This window comes from Trachemys scripta, chromosome 10, assembly GCF_013100865.1.
Source record: "Trachemys scripta elegans isolate TJP31775 chromosome 10, CAS_Tse_1.0, whole genome shotgun sequence".
Taxonomy (NCBI): Eukaryota; Metazoa; Chordata; order Testudines; family Emydidae; genus Trachemys; species Trachemys scripta.
Genome location: NC_048307.1, coordinates 17,437,719 through 17,454,403, shown reverse-complemented (window position 1 = coordinate 17,454,403; position 16,685 = coordinate 17,437,719). Strand labels below are relative to the sequence as shown.

Genomic DNA, 16,685 nt, shown 5'->3' with positions numbered 1-16,685 from the left:
ACAGCCATTTGCAAAATGACCACTGTGGGGCTGCAGCTGGTTGGCTCGAACAAATTTAAAGGGCCAAGCTCAGAAAGGCATGCTAGACAGAAAGGTCTTATTAGAGGGAAATCCTGCACTGGGAAAATTTAGGAGGGATGCGAAAGTTACTGAGGAAGGAGCTTCAGTAAGCCACACCTTTATCATAGTAGCCTGTGGCTGCATTCATTTTGTTACAAATGACCTATGTGTTATGAGCCCACATTCCCTTACAATAAGTGTGAGTTTCCAGGGCAAGTCCTGGGAGTATGGTGCCAATAAAGCTGTGCAGTCCAGGAGCTGGGGTAGAGGGATAGGACGTCCGACCATCCAACCACCCGGAGCTAGGGTAGAGATACAAGGCTTCCATGTGGAAAGCCCTGGTGGCCTTATGTGCATCAGCCCCACGCTGCATAGCTCTCTCTGGGTCTGTAGGAGGAGTCCCATGTACATTCCACAAGGAGGTAAACCTCCTCCCTTGATTGGACAACGGAGCAACTGAGTGAAGAAACTCTGCACAGTCTGAACGGCCTGCTTTCCTGGGCTTTCCTACAGGAGGGATCAATCTGAGAGTAATGCATCCTAATGAGTCAAAGCCCTTGAAAGCTTGGTCAATATTTTGTTCATATGCCTCATTTTATTAATAGTCTCAGCAGCAGCAAATGGAGCTAAAATGAAAACAGGAAATCAGACTTTTGTAGGTTACCATGCAAAATGAAGACTCCAGTCAGCTAATCCCCCAGTAATCTGGTGGTATTCAATCAAAGTGTAAAGGAAAGTGAATGAAGACTGTTCAACAATCATCCTTGTTTGGCCCACCCCTCAAAAAAAATCCCTAAAATGTGTAGCACCCTTCAAACCGTACTGCGACTTATGTCAAATGCAGTGGAGTACAAGTGAGGCTGTGAGTTCATCTGATTGAAACAGCGGCAGTACAAGGTAAGATTGACATAAACATCAGTCATTACAACCATAACATCCCAATATGTGCCTAAACTCTACGGAAACCCTTGACTTCTGCTCAACCTCAGCATCGTTTGACACTAAGCTACAATTAACTTATGCATTAGCCACCATTACTGAGCATTGCCAGTTGACTGGGGCCTGATTTGAGCTCCTGAGCTTTCCTGTGGACATCAAGCCTCATCCTGAATAAAGTCTGCATGAAGTTCACTTCTTGGCCTGTGCCGTGGTCATGCAGAATTGAGCAGGTGGGGTTGCAATGGGGCCATGGACACTTATCAATCATATGGAAGGGACAACTTCTCATGGGGATCTTTGGGGCTTTATTGCTGTCTTGAAGGCTCTTCTCCCAGCACTGCAAGGCTCTGGCCAAAGAAATGCCCTTCACTTGAAATTCCAGCCAGTAGCTACAATATAAGAAGAGGAGGAAGATGATTACCAAAAAGTGATTAAATTGACAAATAACCCATAGAGATGGGGCTAGCTCAAGAGAGAGACTTCTTGTTCTGATTTTCCTTTGCCAATTATTATTAAATAATTCATATCAGGGCTGGCTCTGCCTTTTTTGCCACCCCAAGCCAAAAAAAAAAAAAAAACCCACCTGCGGCATGGCCGGAGCCAGGGTGCAAGGGGACTCCCTGCACTGCAGATGTGCCCCAGCTAGTGACAGGGAGGGAGCAGGGGGGAAGAGAGACAGAAGGGGGCAGCCAGGGCTTCAGCGGGGCACTTGCTACGCGGCCCCGACCGCCGTGCCGCCTGCCTGGAGGGCTCCGCACCGCTCCAGTCAGTGGAGAGGGAAGGACGCGCGCTGCCCTGACGGGCTTGCTACAGACCTGGCACCGGCTGGGGCAGACGGAGCGCGCAGCCCGCTCCCGGCAGGGTGCTCCCCTCTTCCGCCCCCTACAGGGCAGCCGGATCAGCGAACAAAAAACAACAACAAGTGGCCGTGCCGCCCTAAAATTGGGAATGCCGCCCTGTAGAATCTGCCGCCCCAAGCACGAGCTTGCTCGGCTGGTGCCTGGAGCCGGCCCTGATTCATATTATTAGGAATATTAACTTGGGGCCCAATCTTGCAACCACAATTGGGCACAGCACTTAATACTTGAGTAGTCCCATTGGAGTAGTTGGACTATCAGGACCATAAGCACTAGCCGAGCTATAAGAATTTGCAGGATTGTAATGCATCAGCACTAATTTGTTTCATTTTGCTGAACAGCTGCAGAAATCTACCTAAGCAATGAGATTCCTGCAGGCAGCACATAAAGGGGCAGCAGGCTGAGGGGAGCGCTGAAGATGTGTGTAGCCAGACAATATTTGTTAGACAGAGTCACGCTGAGAACTAACAACATGACCTAATACTCGAAAGATGAACAGACATTTAATCCCCTTAGGTGACATCTTGTAGGGTAAGGAAATGAAGAAAGCATCTTCGCTCACCTTTTTGTAATCAGCGTGTGAGACAGACATGCAGGGGCAAACACAGCTCTATGAGAAAGGGAAACACAGACAAGTGACACAAAATACCCTCTGCACATCCTAGTGAAAACATCCTTTCCTGTATTTACATAGGACTTTAAAGGGACCAGCCCACTGCCACTGACTTCTGTGAACAGGATTGTGACACCCTTGCTCACAGAGGGCTAGGTTCTCATCTGGTGTAAATTGTCAGAGCTCTGTGAAACTAGGATTACATAAGAATGGCCATACTGGGTCAGACCAAAAGTCCATCTAGCCCAGTATCCTTCTGACAGTGGCCAATACCAGGTGCCCCAGAGGGAGTGAGCCTAACAGGTAATGATCAAGTGATCCATCCCCCATCACTCATTCCCAGCTTCTGGCAAACAGAGGCTAGGGACACCATCCCTACCCATCCTGGCTAATAGCCATTGATGGACCTATCCTCCATGAACTTATCTAATTCTTTTTTGAATCCTAAATTATTTGAACCCTGAACTATTTACACTAGCTGAGGATCTGCCCCTTTGAGTAGCACCTTTTAAAGTCTTGTCTACACAGTGGGGGAATGTGCTCTAGGGGTGTGTGATGTCTAAAGCACATTAACATGTTGGGCATTAATTGGTCCATGTAGACCCTGCTTGTGTGCACTAAAGCTTCCTGTAGACGTGCCCTTCGTTGCTCACAGTACAAATTCGCTGGAGACCACTTTCACACACCAGTGCCCTTTTATTTCCGTCTTTGCCCACCACCACCTATACACAGTTCAGTGTCAGCAGGGCCAGCTTTAGCAGGTGTGGGGCCCCATGCCAGGGACGCGAATTGTCTCACAGCCCCCCACCCTGCCCCATTGAATCCCTCTCCAAATCCCCACCCTGCCCCCTCACTGCCCCTTTGGATACCTCCCCAAATCCCTGCCCTGGCCCCGCATCTTCCCCAAGCACACTGCATTCCTCCTCCTCACCCCTCCCTCCAAGGCTTGTGCTGATCAGCTTTATGGTGGCGCAAGTGCTGGAGGGAGGGGGGAGAAGCAGGATGTGGCTTTTTTTTTTTTTCTCCTCGCTCCGCTGGCAGCCCAGGACATTGCAGGGCCCTCTTAGGCGCGGGGCCCCATTCCGGGGAATCGTCCGAATCGGCTTAAAGCCAGCCCTATCAGTCAGGTAGCCCCTTAGGGAACTGCTTGCTCTTACAGCTAGCTGGGAGCAACAGGCCGTCACTCCTCACTTTCCTGTTCCTCCGCTCCTACTTCCTTTCTGCTAGCTTTATAGGCCTTCCCCCATCAAGCTCACAGGTGTCTCTCTTTTAGGGCTTTAATCAGCCACAGCCTGTCAGCTCCAATCACTTCCCCTTACTGGGAGCTGAGCTTTTTGGCCAGCACCCTGTTGTTGTTTTTTTGTTTGTTTGTTTTGTTTCCCACACACACACACACCCCTTAAGAACGGCGACCCCAGGCCGCCTTTGGCCTCTTGGCCCCTCCACCACTCCCCTGAGGGAGGGTTCTCCGGGGAAGCCTCCCTACTCCAGGTGGGGCTCTCCCCAACCACTACCTTGGCTCTCTCCATCCCCCTCCCACAGAAGGAGCACATATCAGGGAGGGGTGGGCCCTCCATCTCTGCCTCTGCTCACAGGTCGTCACAACAATCGCAGTGCGGCAGGCCCCCTATCCCCAGCTCCCCCTGCATGTCTGGCTGGGGTTCAGGGGTTATTTCGGCTTCTAGGGGGAACCCCCCGACTCAGTTTCTGCCAGCTCTCCTTGCGGCTCGGGGCCCTCCTGCGCCACTTTTGGGGGGGGGGTAGCGTTCATCCCACCTCGGGGTGGGACCTTCCGTGCCTCAGTTTCCCCCATTCATCCCAGTACATCTGGGGCTTCTTCCGCAGAGAGCGGGATCAGGGGGAGTTCCCCCATGCTCCTTTCTTCCCTGGGGGGTCCAAACTGACCAGCTCCCCCATATATACTTCCTGCAGGTCTCCCCGCTCTGGGCTTTGCTGTCTAGGAGTTTTCACTTCATTCCCAGAACTAGGGTCATCCTCCCGCCCTGGGGCTCTCATTCTCCGGGGATCCAACCCCCCTCTCGGGGTACCCCATTGTTTCATGCCCAGTAGTGGGGCCCAGTCCGGGCCTAACACTACCGGAAACGGTAGTTTCTCCAGGCCCCCTACCCATTTCCACCTTAAGCAACCCTTTGCTTCTAGGAGTACCTGGGCTACTGGGCAGGACTTCCTGTCCCCATGTATGCATCCGAGGGCCATCACTGCCCCCGGCATAAGCCAATATGGCTTGACCAGTGCCTTTCGCACCAGCATGCAGTTTGAGGCAGTGTCGACCACAGCCGTTTGGAGTCTCCATCCCACCTTCACAGGCACCGTGGATACCCCCTGCCCCCGCTTCCGTCCCACCTGTTCAGTCCAAGCACAAAAGTCCGCACAGCCACATTCCATGTCCGGGCAGTCTTGTTTAACGTGCCCCAGCTTCCCACACCACCGGCACGTTAGGCAGGTGGGCCTCCCGGGTGCTCCTCGGGGCTCCCTTTTTTCTCCTTGCCTCTCCCGGGGAAGGAGTCCACAGGCTTCCGCCCCAGCTCTCTGTCTTTCCATTGCCAGTCCTCCCCCCAGGGTCCCTCAGCCTCTCTATACTCCTCGGTTACCCGGACCACCTCTTCCACGGTGCCTGGCTGGTGTCTCCTCACCCAGGTGCACACCGTCTCCAGGAGGCTTTGCAGGATCTGCTCCAGTATCAGGGAGTTCATTATCTCCTCCAGGGTATGCGTGTCAGGCCTCAACCAATGCGTGGCCCAGTCCCTTAACCTCTGGGTGAATGCTCGTGGTTGCACAGCAGACGTCCACCGGGCCGACCGGAGCTTCTGTCTGACAAACCTGCCCTGTCCAAAATGGCTGCTGTCACGGCCTCAGTTCTGGGCAGCTTCCTCCCCCAAAGCCATATAGGCCACTTGCGCCTCGCCAGTCAAATAAGGGGCTAGTCGGAGGGCCCAGGTTGCCCTGTCCCGTCCGGTCCCCGCAGCTATCCTCTCGAAAGTTCCCAGGAAGGCGTCTGGGTCATCCATCGGGCTCATTTTACAGAGTCCCCAGCCTGGCAGCCGGGCGCCCTCCCCTGCTCCAGGACTCACCAGCCGTTGCAGGAGCTGCCCATGGACATTGCTTTGCTCCCGATGAAGTCCTGCAGGCTTTTCTGTTGCTCAGCCTGCCAGACCAAAGCAGCCTGTCTTTCTGCTTGGTGGGCCTGCTGGAAAGTCTGCAGGGCTTGCTGGGTCTGTTTCTGTTGCTCTACGAGCCATCTCAGGGTCTCCTCCATTGCCGGGCCACCAACCATGCTCGTTGGCTTCCGATCCCAGACACGCCCCCACATGTAGACATGCCCTTCGTTGCTCACGGTACAAATTTGCTGGAGACCACTCTTTCACCCACCAGTGCCCTTTTATTTCCGTCTTTGCCCACCAGCTATATACAGTTCAGTATCAGTCAGGTAGCCCCTTAGGGAACAGCTTGTTCTTACAGCTAGCTGGGAGCAACAGGCCCTCACTCCTCACTTTCCTGTTCCCCCCCTCCTACTGCCTTCCTGCTAGCTTTATAGGCCTTCAAGCTCACAGGTCTCTCTCTTTTAGGGCTTTAATCAGCCACAGCCCGTCAGCTCCAATCACTTCCCTTTACTAGGAGCTGAGCTAGCAGGCTCTGAGCTAACAGGGGTTGAGTCAGTGCCTGTTGGCCAGCACCCTGTTACAGTTCCCTAGTGCACTTTAGCATAATGCTGTCTAAACAGCACTATGTTAGAGTGCACCAGAAGATCTATAGATCAATTAATGGACAACATATCAGTGCACTTTAGAAACCACACCCCCATACAATGCATTACCCCATCATGTAGACAAGCCTTATCGCACGTAGTCTAGTCGTTGTCAGGTACTATCCAGTTGTATCACAATCACATGCAAGCCCAGATTTTTAGAAAAACACATAAAATAAGATTCCAATGGAATGCTAATAGTTGATGCCCAGATTAGCTCATCTAACAAGTGTTACATTTCTGCAGGCTCAGTAATTAGCATGAGTGTATTAGATAGTGAGCATATGTAACCTCATTTTATTTTATAAGACCAAATTCTGTCTTCAGTGGGCCTCTATGATGGTTAACCTTTGGTATTTTATTCAACACAAAGTAGCGCAATACTGACGGGACAACACGTAATGAGTTCCTAAGTTCTCGCCCAAGGTTTTGTAGGTAGTTCCATTGATTTTCCATTAGGAACTGACTTCCAAGATGGATATTTTCTAATTTCAGCTGTTCCTCATCAAACAGCCACTGAACCACAAAAACTGGAGCTGCAAAAGAAAGAAAGAAAGAAAGAAAGAAAGGGGAGGAGGGGTAACTCAGTGGTTTGAGCATTGGCCTGCTAAACCCAGGGTTGTGAGTTCAATCCTTGAGGGGGCCATTGAGGGATCTGGGGCAAAATCAGTACTTGGTCCTGCTAGTGAAGGCAGGGGGCTGGACTCAATGACCTTTCGAGGTCCCTTCCAGTTCTAGGAGATAATATTATTAAATGAGATATCCTATTATCATTATTGGCACCCTAGAAAGTTGTAGATTAAGTCAGTATTTGACATTAGCATACAGGGCCAGATCCTGCAGCTCAAAAAAAAAAACCCCAGTAGCTAGAGGCTAATGCTGATTACACTGGTGCCCATGAGCCCACTCAGACCAGAATCTCATTGTTCTAGGCACTGTACAAACCCAGAACAAAAATATGGTCCCAGCCCCAAAGAGCTTCAGAAATGCTCCACTCCCACTATGCACCATGGGAGCCGCTGGATGCTGAGCACTGCTGAAAGTCCAGCCCCAATTAATGTCAGTGCAGGATCAGAGCCAAACTGAGAGAAAATGAACTTACATTGCAAGGACGAATACAATCTATATCCAAGGAAGCACTGCCACTTGTTAACTCTCTTGAACTGCTGTTTACCTTTTTCTGGAAGGATTCCATTCCACATCCTAAAAAGCCATGACCAGAAAACATTAGTGGGAAAGAGAGAGGTGGTGTTACCTTAAACGAATATGTAAATATATATATATATATATATATATATATATATATATATATATATATAAAAGCTACGTGTCTTGTCCCAAATAAAACCAATTGTTTGTGTGAGAAGAACACAATACATCCAGCATAAGGAATACATGGCATATTGTTCAGCCCGAGGGAAGCTCTCTTCTTCTGACAATAGCAATCCCTGTTTCTTCCTAAAGGTGTTGTGATGGCGAGTAAAGCTGGGTAACTTTCAGTTCATGATAATGATCAGCTAGTCTATAAGACCTTCACAGAGAGGTACATTTTCAGCAGGTTATTTTCCCTTTTGGGGTTGCAAGATGCAGCTGCAAGATTTACATGCACAGTTTAATTCCAGATGCCAGTCCAAGTGCTTGTGCCCCTCGCTACCTGACCGGAGGTGCAGATCAGGTAGCCAGAGGTGCAAGAACTCATATTTGAATCATTTTATGGGCACAAATTTTGCAGGCATAGCAAAAAACACCCCAAGGTTACAACCCACAGGCTCAAGTACCTGAGTCCTTTCTTGATTGCACCCAGTGGGGCACAAGAGGCAGCATCTGAACAGTTAGATTGTCTTGGATGTTTAATGTCCAGGAACCAGCCAGAGTCAACAAGTCCTCTGACCTGGACTGCCTCAGCTTCCAGCTCCTCCAGAAGGGCTGCCACCCTCTCCAGGTTCAGTAGCACACCAGTCCCACCAGCACTGAAAAGAAGACAGACATCAGTTATCTGGGTCCCCAGATGGAGCCCTGCTTGTGCTTAAGGCACTCTTTCGGCAGCAAATACAGGAAATGGAAGCAATGCATTGTAGTCACTTTAAAGCCCACTATCATTGTAATCCCACCTCCTGCTCACCGTTCCCACCAGAGATGGAGTTGGAACAAAGGGCTTTTGGACAGAAATATTTGAAGTTAACTGGAAAGCTAAGGGAGGTGCAGGCATTGCCTCCTTTATTCCCTCTGCTTTTATTTAGTTATTTTTGCTAAAACTGTATAGCACTCAATAGACAGCCCTGGACATCAACACCCTTTGCTTCTCTGCAGAACTGATGCTCCCTAGGTAGCAGTGGCTCCAGCTTCCCCACATTGCCTTGTCAACATGCTACAGACTTGGGCAAAAAGAACTATCTAACACTTCATGCCCATTCACTCCATGGCCTCTCTGCAGAGACCAAGAACAGTCAGTGCCAACTGTGATGGGGTTCTAATGGCCTGAATGTGGCCTGACTCCCATTGATTTCAACAATCAGGTCCCTGGTCCAGTTTCAAGTGCCACAGTCTTTCCATCGACTTCAGTGGACTTTGGAGCAGGCCCCGAGAGCACTAACTCATTTCAATGGGGCCACTCAACACCCAACACATCCCTTATACTGCAGTATGGAGCCAGTACAGAACCCGACTGCTGTTGTAAGCTGTAGTGGTTTGGAGCAATACTGTGTAATCTAATCTGTTATCATTTTTATATGAGAAATAAGTAAAAGAAACCTTCCTCAATAGATTCAGCTGAGGCCTTGCTAGCCCAAGATTTAGTACAGAACATGTCTGCAATGGTAGCATGCAGTGACAAAGTTCCTCCTCTATCTTGGTGGGTCCTGCGCTTATTGGCGGATTTTCTTGCCTCAGAGATTCACCATGTGGGTTGGGGAACAGCCCAGAGCCCTTCCCTTCTGGAAGAACCCACAGTCCAGGTCAATTGGGAGGTTTGGGGGGAACCCAGGCCCACCCTGTACTCCGGGTTCCAGCCTAGGGCCCTGTGGACTACAGCTGTCTATAGGGCCTCCTGTAACAGCTGCATGACAGCTACAACTCCCTGGGCTACTTCCCCATGGCCTCCTCCAAACACCTTCCTTATTCTCACCACAGGACCTTCCTCCTGGTGTCTGATAATGCTTATGCTCCTCAGTCCTCCAGCAGCACACCCTCTCACTCTCAGCTCCTTACACCTCTTGCTCCCAGCTCCTCACACTCCCACCACAAACTGGGGTGAGCTCCTTTTTAAAACCCAGGTGCCCTGATTAGCCTGCCTTAATTGATTCTAGCAGCTTCTTCTTAATTGGCTCCAGGTGTCCTAATTAGCTGCCTGCCTTAACTGGTTCTAGCAGGTTCCTGATTACTCTAGTGCAGCCCCTGCTCTGGTCATTCAGGGAACAGAAAACTACTTATCAGTGACCAGTGTATTTGCCCTCTACCAGACTCCTGTACGTAAGCAGGATGCTGGTCCATGACTCTGGAGACTATGTTCTATTCCCACCTCTACCACTGATCTGCTGTGTGACCTCGGGCAAGTCACTTCAACTCTTGGTACCTCTGTTTCCTGTCTGTCTGGTCTATTTAGATTGTAAGCTCTTGTTTCTTACTATGTGTTTGTTCAGTGCCTAGCACAAAGGGGCCCTGATCTTGGTTAGGGCCTCTGGGTACCACTGAAGCACAAGTAGTTAATGACACCACTTAGAAGGGTTTTGAGAACTTCTCACTTTGGCACTCTCACAGCTCTAGGCCCATCCTTACCTTTCCCCAGCAAGCAGGACCACTTTAGCTTGCTTAATTCCCTTAGGAACCAGGTCTTTAATCACCTCCTGGATAATTAGCGATCCCCTGAAGGCATAGTCTGCTAGAAGAAAAAGTCAGAGTTAACACTGACTGTGTCAAAGGATCTGCTAGAAGCGGGGAGTGGCATAAAGATGGCTGCCTACCTTGCCGTGACTTGGGCAAAGTTCCACTCCAGATATCACTCGAGCAGTAAGGCACAAACGTAGGCAGAGGCAGCAAAGGAAAGGCACACAGTTATGGTCATCAGAAAGTCCCTGAATAGACCGGAGAAACTCCTACTCCTTTCCCACCACATCATCTCCTCAGCATTGGGATTATCTTGGACAGAGGTTCCCAGCATGCAGTTACAAACAAGTGAGAGGGAGCCGTTACCACCTTTCCTTTCCCATGCTGCTAGATGAGAGGGGGGTCTTGGCTAGATCTTAGCTAGATAGCAGGAGGCTCCCTGTATGGAAAAGGCTGAGAACCACTGATCCACAGCTTTGCCCCATGAGTGATGTTAGATTAGGTTACATGAAAGTGAATCACTACATATCCCCACCCTCCAGCTGTGGCAGTTGAGTTCCAACTCTCCTTATTTTAGCACCTCGTAGTCCTTTCAAGAGGAGCCACACAGTTACCCATAGAGTACAGGAGGTGTCACTCGATGTCATTTGTAATTAACAGTCAGAGCAGTAACTGGCCATAAGGTGCTGTGAAATGTAAGTGGTAGTACAGCACCTGGGAAGGTCCTTACACTGCATTGGCGTTCCACCAGTGAGGGCTCTCCTCCATCTGGGAAGACAAAATGCCTGTCCCTAGAGTCACAGACACACAACACAAAAGAGACATGTTGTACTGGACACAGTCTCAGAAAACCAGACCAAGAGCAGCAGCTTTTCCAGCTTCGAGAAGCAGGCACAATCCCTGTAAGGATCTCACAGCTTCCCCTCCTGTCTCACCTTCTTCTCAGACTGTCATCCACCCATGTCACCCTCTCCCTCTAGAATCACAGACACATAGGGCTGGAAGGGACCTCAATAGGCCATCTAGTCATCCCCCTGTGCTGAGGCAGGACCAAGTATTCCTAGGCCATCCCTCTCATTCCACATTAAGTTCAGGCTCCATCACTCTTCTCAAAACTTCTGCCTATTCCTTATGCTTCTCTCCAGCATTTCTCCTATCTGCTTCTTTTGGCTGCGCACTGACTTGAGCCAGGAAAGCACGTAAGCATGCGTGTAATACCATCTTACTGTACCTCAACAGACCCACTCACAAGCTTAAAGTGAAGCTGGTGTTGAAGTGTTTTGCCATCGTGCTCAGCAGCTGTCAGGATCAAATCCTTTGTCTCTTTCTTCCACTCAGTTTTCGGCCTTCTTTAATGCCACCCCCTTGTGCTTGGGACATGCCCATGCCTGACCTGCTGAAAACACACTCCCTCTCCTCCTTCAAATCCTGCCTAAAAACCTAACTTCTCTCATGCAGGCTTCTTCAGAGGCCTCCCCACAAGGAAGATTCTTTACCTGATTCCAATGGAAATCTACTCCTGATGTATCACAATTATAGGAGTTACATTCTAAAATCACGGCCAGGAACATAAAGCCTGGTTTTCCTCTCTGCTCATAATCAGCATAAACCCAGAGTAATTCCACTCACTTCAGTGGAGTCATTCCAGACTTGCACCTGTTTAGCTGAGAGCAGAAGCCATCCCCTTGTCTTTTCATAGAGCCGTGTGAAAGAAAGGAATAATACAGGGTTTCTCAAACAGGGGTCGCCACTTGTGTAGGGAAAGCCCCTGGCGGGCCGGTGTGAGCCCCATGCGCAGGTCCGGCCAATCATGGCTCCCACTGGCTGTGGATCACCGCTGCAGGCCAATGCGGGCTGCTGGAAGCAGCGGCCAGTAAGTCCCTTGGCCCGCGCCACTTCCAGCAGCCCCCATTGACCTGCAGCGGTGATCCGCGGCCAGTGGGAGTCGCGATCAGCCAGACCTGCGGACGGGGCTCACACCTGCCCGCCAGGGGCTTTCCCTACACAAGCGGCGACCCCTGTTTGAGAAACCCTGGAATAATACAACAATTGCAGCAAGTACCTTTCTTTGTTTGAGGCCACTCAGATGAGCTCATTAAGCGACGGATATTTTTATATCTGGTATCACATGTTTCTTTATTATAACAGCACCAGCCACCTGAATGGGAGCAAGAAGTTTGTCTTAAAACCTTCATATCACATCTGATTGAATTAAAATTTATTGTTGACTATACCACTCAGTCAATGTCATCTTTGAGTCTTGACTCTCTTTATTCTCATCTCACACTGGTGTAAATCAGAGGTAATTCCACTGAAATCACTGGAGTTACACTGATCGATGAATGTGCGTGCAGAATCAAGCCCGACTTGTCTTCACAATACCTTGCTTCATTACTGAATTGTCATTTCTTACTGTACCTTCTAAGAATATGATCCATCTCTTGCTCCCTTTGTGCTCCCTTAAGTAATACCTGCAAATGGTGGAGAAGGAAAGTAAACACAAATCAGACTATTTTTTCCCGTTACACTGTTTGTGAAAAGCAGGCGAGTTCTGACGTGATCATTACCTAGCTGTTGTCCCATCATTGCAGGTGACCAGGGGGTTCTTCAGAAAGAAAAGTTTCATATCCTGAGGTGCCTTCTGAGCATGCCAAGGAGTGAGTGAGGCACTTCTGAGCTGTGATGCCAAGGCATCTTCCATAGGAGGAAAAACTCCCACAAAGACATCTTCCTCAGCAGCAGTGTGCTCCAGTTCCCCACTTGGGTTAGGGCCCTTTCGATTCTGGGCAGGAGTCTTCACGTGAGCTTTGGAATTACGTTTGCTTTGAGACACCGCTTCCCCCAGGAGCAACAAAGCCACCAACGCCCCTGGGATCTTCATAGTGACTGCCTCCTCCTGACTGAACAGGCAAAGAATAAACCCGTGGTATAATAAAAGGGCAACATGAAAATCTGAAGAAAGCGAGGTTTAAGAAAGACAGTGTCGAGAAGAATTAAACCAGCAAGAAATGGATCTAGTCATGTTCACAGGCATAGACACAGGCAATTTACAGATGACACCACAAAGCTGAAATAGTATCAAATACCTTAAAGAATGCTGGTCAATTGCTGATTTTCACCTGAAGCATTATAACAAGTGCAATATCATAGGGAAGGTAAGCCTCTGATGGCCAAAGAATGAAGAGCGTGGTTGGAAGCCCAAGAGGAGTTGTTACCCAGCCAGAAATAATACTAGTGCTCAGATCACAGCTCCCCAGTGGAACTTTATATTGTCCTCATATGGAACATATTTCTTCCCTCTTTTTTTTTCTTTTCTTTTCTTTGAACTACCGCCAAGGTTGGGCAGATGACAGGGGCTGGAGAAACGAAACCACACCCCGTGCTGAATAAGTTTCAAGATTTCCTTGCAAGCACTTTGATCTTGAAAGTTACATACTTAAAATTTCTATAATTTGATCCCCATTTTGCTTGCTGCTTTTTGGAGGGGGGGGAAGCGTACAATCTGATTATATAAGCTTTGGCAATTCTCCTCTGTGGGATGATTTTTAGTTGTTTCATGCATAAGAAATGCTAGGGGCTACATTTGAACTTGATAAAAGCTTTCAATTTGCCGTCTCATCAAACAACCTCAGCACCAGCCTTTCAACTTTTTCAGTAAATACTGTATCTTTCCCCTTGTTCATGTTTTTGTCAGATTTATAGAGTATTGGTATGGAAATCATTAAATAGTGCTCTTAAATATATTAGAGCTAGTTGAATTATTCATTATGAATAAATGATCTGATGAAGTTATTCCCCTTTTTTAAATGAATCAGTCATGAACCAATTCAGATTTCTGCAAATGTATTTGTTATTTGTAACTATTCATCAAACACTTTGGATGAACAACTTTGAACCAATGGGTTACTTGAGTACTGATCACCTTCAATATTTGCTAGTCATTTGTTAATTAGGCTGTGTGATTGGTCATCTCTGTGACATGGTATTGCTTCAACTCCCTGATTGGATGATTGAAAGTTTTAAAACAGAATAATGAATTATAAATCACAAAAAATGATGGATAATTTTGTATGCATGTAAATACAGATGTTTGTATGAGGAACAGCCAACCCCCAAAAATTTGTATGAAAAAACCTATTAACAAATAATTCATAATAAAGGACAGGAACACAGTCGAACAGCCACTCATAATTTGAATGAAGGTTTGTTAACACAGGTTCTACTGAATTCACTAGAGATACACCAGTGTAAAACTGGAGTGAGATCAGAATCAAGCCATTTGGTCACAGAACTAAGAGAAAAAGAATGTCAGAACAAAACCTCTGTTTTATTTCATTTTGTAAAATACAGTCTATGTTCCTTGATCAGGTGGAAAGTCATCAAGACAGAAAAGAGCGTTCAGTGTCACAGACCAACTGGTTATAAAAATCTACATCATAAGCTAAACTTCCAGTCCAGTATAAATATTTCTTCCTCCCTTCCATTTAGTGAATTGGAAAAAGAAAGGAAAACTCTGTGCTCTTACCCTTAGCTGAGATGGAAAAACTTATCCCCCATGGAGCACACAGGAAATAACTATCACTGACTGGAGAGGAGATGAACATGGTGAAAGAAAACACAGTCTATTTGAAACTAGCAGACATATTTTTCGGATAGTTACAGAGTGACTCATTGGTCCCTAAAGGGAATTATGAGTGCAGCTTGCTCCCCTCACCCATCCATGAAATGCAATGCAGGCCATCCACATCCATCAAAGGGACTTGCTGGTCCAGTGCTGAGATGCTTAGCTGGAGTGATCACATCATTAATTTCTCTAGGTTGCTTTTTTCCTGAGGATTCTCTCTCAGGGAGTGAGGTGTCAGATGCCATATGGAGATAGATGGGGTGAAATAGTTCATGAAATTTGACTGTCTCCAGAGATGAGGGTTTTCATCTGCCCACTCTGCAGTCCAGGTGAGCGTACAGCCAGCCAATAGACAGCACCATGGGGAGCTTCAACTGCATTTTTAACAACAGCTCTTTTGGCTTCAGTGAAGCTACCCTCTTGCTTAAGTGATGTGACCTGGCAATTGGTCACCAAAAAAGCTAATGAGCCAAGAAGAGACTAAAAGGCTTCAGTGTCTGGAAAGGGGCAAATGTGCCTATTTCATCTATATCTCACCACTAAAGTCCAGCCCAGGTTTGTACCAATGGGGGGAGGAGGGGGGGAGGACATTTCTACCTGATGGTTGTTTTGTGGCCTCAGAGAAATGAGTTGTGCTGGGAACGGGTCAGTGCAGGTCTTGTGAACAGGTGTGAACATTACAAAATCCTCCACCACAACTGGCACAGTTTGTCTGCCTTGCTGACATCCTCAGCAGAGAAGCTAAGGACTCATTAGGTGTGATTACTTCACTACTCACAGGAGTGGTCCCCACAAGGGAAGTCTGAACACAAGGCCCCCCAAATCCGCTTCATGTAGCATCACTGATGAGTCAAAGCAATCTCCCCACTCACCTTGTTCCATAAACTTTATCCCTTTACCTTCAAGCATATCTATAGCCCCTCCTCTCCAAGGAGAGGTGTCTCTCTCATAGACAACTTCTGTTGAGTTCTGATGATCAGATTGATGCCAGGACAGAATATCTTACTTGGCTTCGTGCCTGGACATCTCAAAATATGGCCCTTCATTCTCCCAATATGCTAATAAGTCAATGGAACAAGCACTCCGTTCATGAGTGCAGGTTTCTCTCCTGACACAGCAGCCACTTTCCTGAGACTCACTGAGGTTCATAAGTGGAAGTAGTATGTTAAAGGCTGAACCCAACAGCAACAGGATGTGACCTGGGCTGCCCTGTAGATTTACAGCAAGGCTGGTTCTCAGAAATGAAAGGGTGCAGGAGATCCACAGACCCAAACCTGCCTGGCTGTATTTGCATTCTATGTACTTATGAAATGTCCTTCACCTACTGCTCCATTGTCCTTGATTCTGCTGGTTTTATAGTTTCTCATATACAGTATTTCCTTCCTGATCATAACACAAGCAGCATCACTGCATTCTGCATACTAAAACCCAGGGCTTTTTACACTGCATACACTGCAGCTGCACTTCATTAACATTAAGGAACAAGGGACAAAGGGAGGTGAGAATCCACCCTAGATCTTCTGATTTTGTTTGATGGCTGCCAGCATGACATTTTTACAACTCTGGTAGCAGAATGCGAACCTAGGCCTTCTAACCAATCACCTCAGCCAAAGGCAGATGTCATTTCCCTTTTGTAGAAGAAATCACCATGGTTCATTTTCTTTGCATCAGCTTAAGTGTCGTTTTAAAAACAAAGTAAAACAATCTCAACAGAAAAGCTCAGTGGGATGAGAGAGGAAGCTATGGAACATATGCAAGGGGTTAGGCATGATGTCGCACACAGATAATGAGGGAGAAAAAGATCGATCCTTAATGCTAGGCATGAGTTTTCACGCCTGTTTCACGCGTCTCTTTGTGTCCATGCACTGATACCTGCAAAATGTATTGTTGATGAGATGGGCACTCTCAGCATGTGCTGGTTTTTTTCATTTGTTTACACAATGGGATGCCTGATGCTGATTGGGGCATCTGGACAAATGATAATAATATAGAATTAAACATTTG

At 47.9% G+C, this 16,685-nt stretch overlaps 1 protein-coding gene across 1 annotated transcript; it reads right to left on the bottom strand.

Moving 5' to 3' along the window:
* Positions 1-1,084: 1,084 nt before the first annotated feature.
* On the bottom strand, positions 1,085-14,573 carry LOC117884405 (palmitoleoyl-protein carboxylesterase notum2-like). Its single transcript, XM_034784780.1, has 11 exons — positions 12,625-14,573; positions 12,476-12,528; positions 12,120-12,215; positions 10,788-10,848; positions 10,195-10,253; positions 10,010-10,112; positions 8,014-8,205; positions 7,338-7,438; positions 6,624-6,771; positions 2,419-2,466; positions 1,085-1,388 (listed from the first exon to the last, which is right to left on the bottom strand). The coding sequence occupies exons 1-11, from the start codon at positions 12,936-12,938 to the stop codon at positions 1,085-1,087; spliced, it is 1,479 nt and encodes a 492-aa protein (XP_034640671.1). The 5' UTR covers positions 12,939-14,573.
* Positions 14,574-16,685: the final 2,112 nt, after the last annotated feature.

Bases quoted from the DNA above. Each gene is read 5' to 3' on its own strand.
- LOC117884405 (XM_034784780.1), bottom strand. From the start codon at position 12,938: ATGAAGATCCCAGGGGCGTTGGTGGCTTTGTTGCTCCTGGGGGAAGCG. The intron at 10,254-10,787 runs GTAAGGACCTTC...GCCTCTGCCTAC, and splicing joins TGGTGGAACGCCAATGCAGT to GTTTGTGCCTTACTGCTCGA. The intron at 6,772-7,337 runs GTAAGTTCATTT...TTTCTTTTGCAG, and splicing joins ATTGTATTCGTCCTTGCAAT to CTCCAGTTTTTGTGGTTCAG.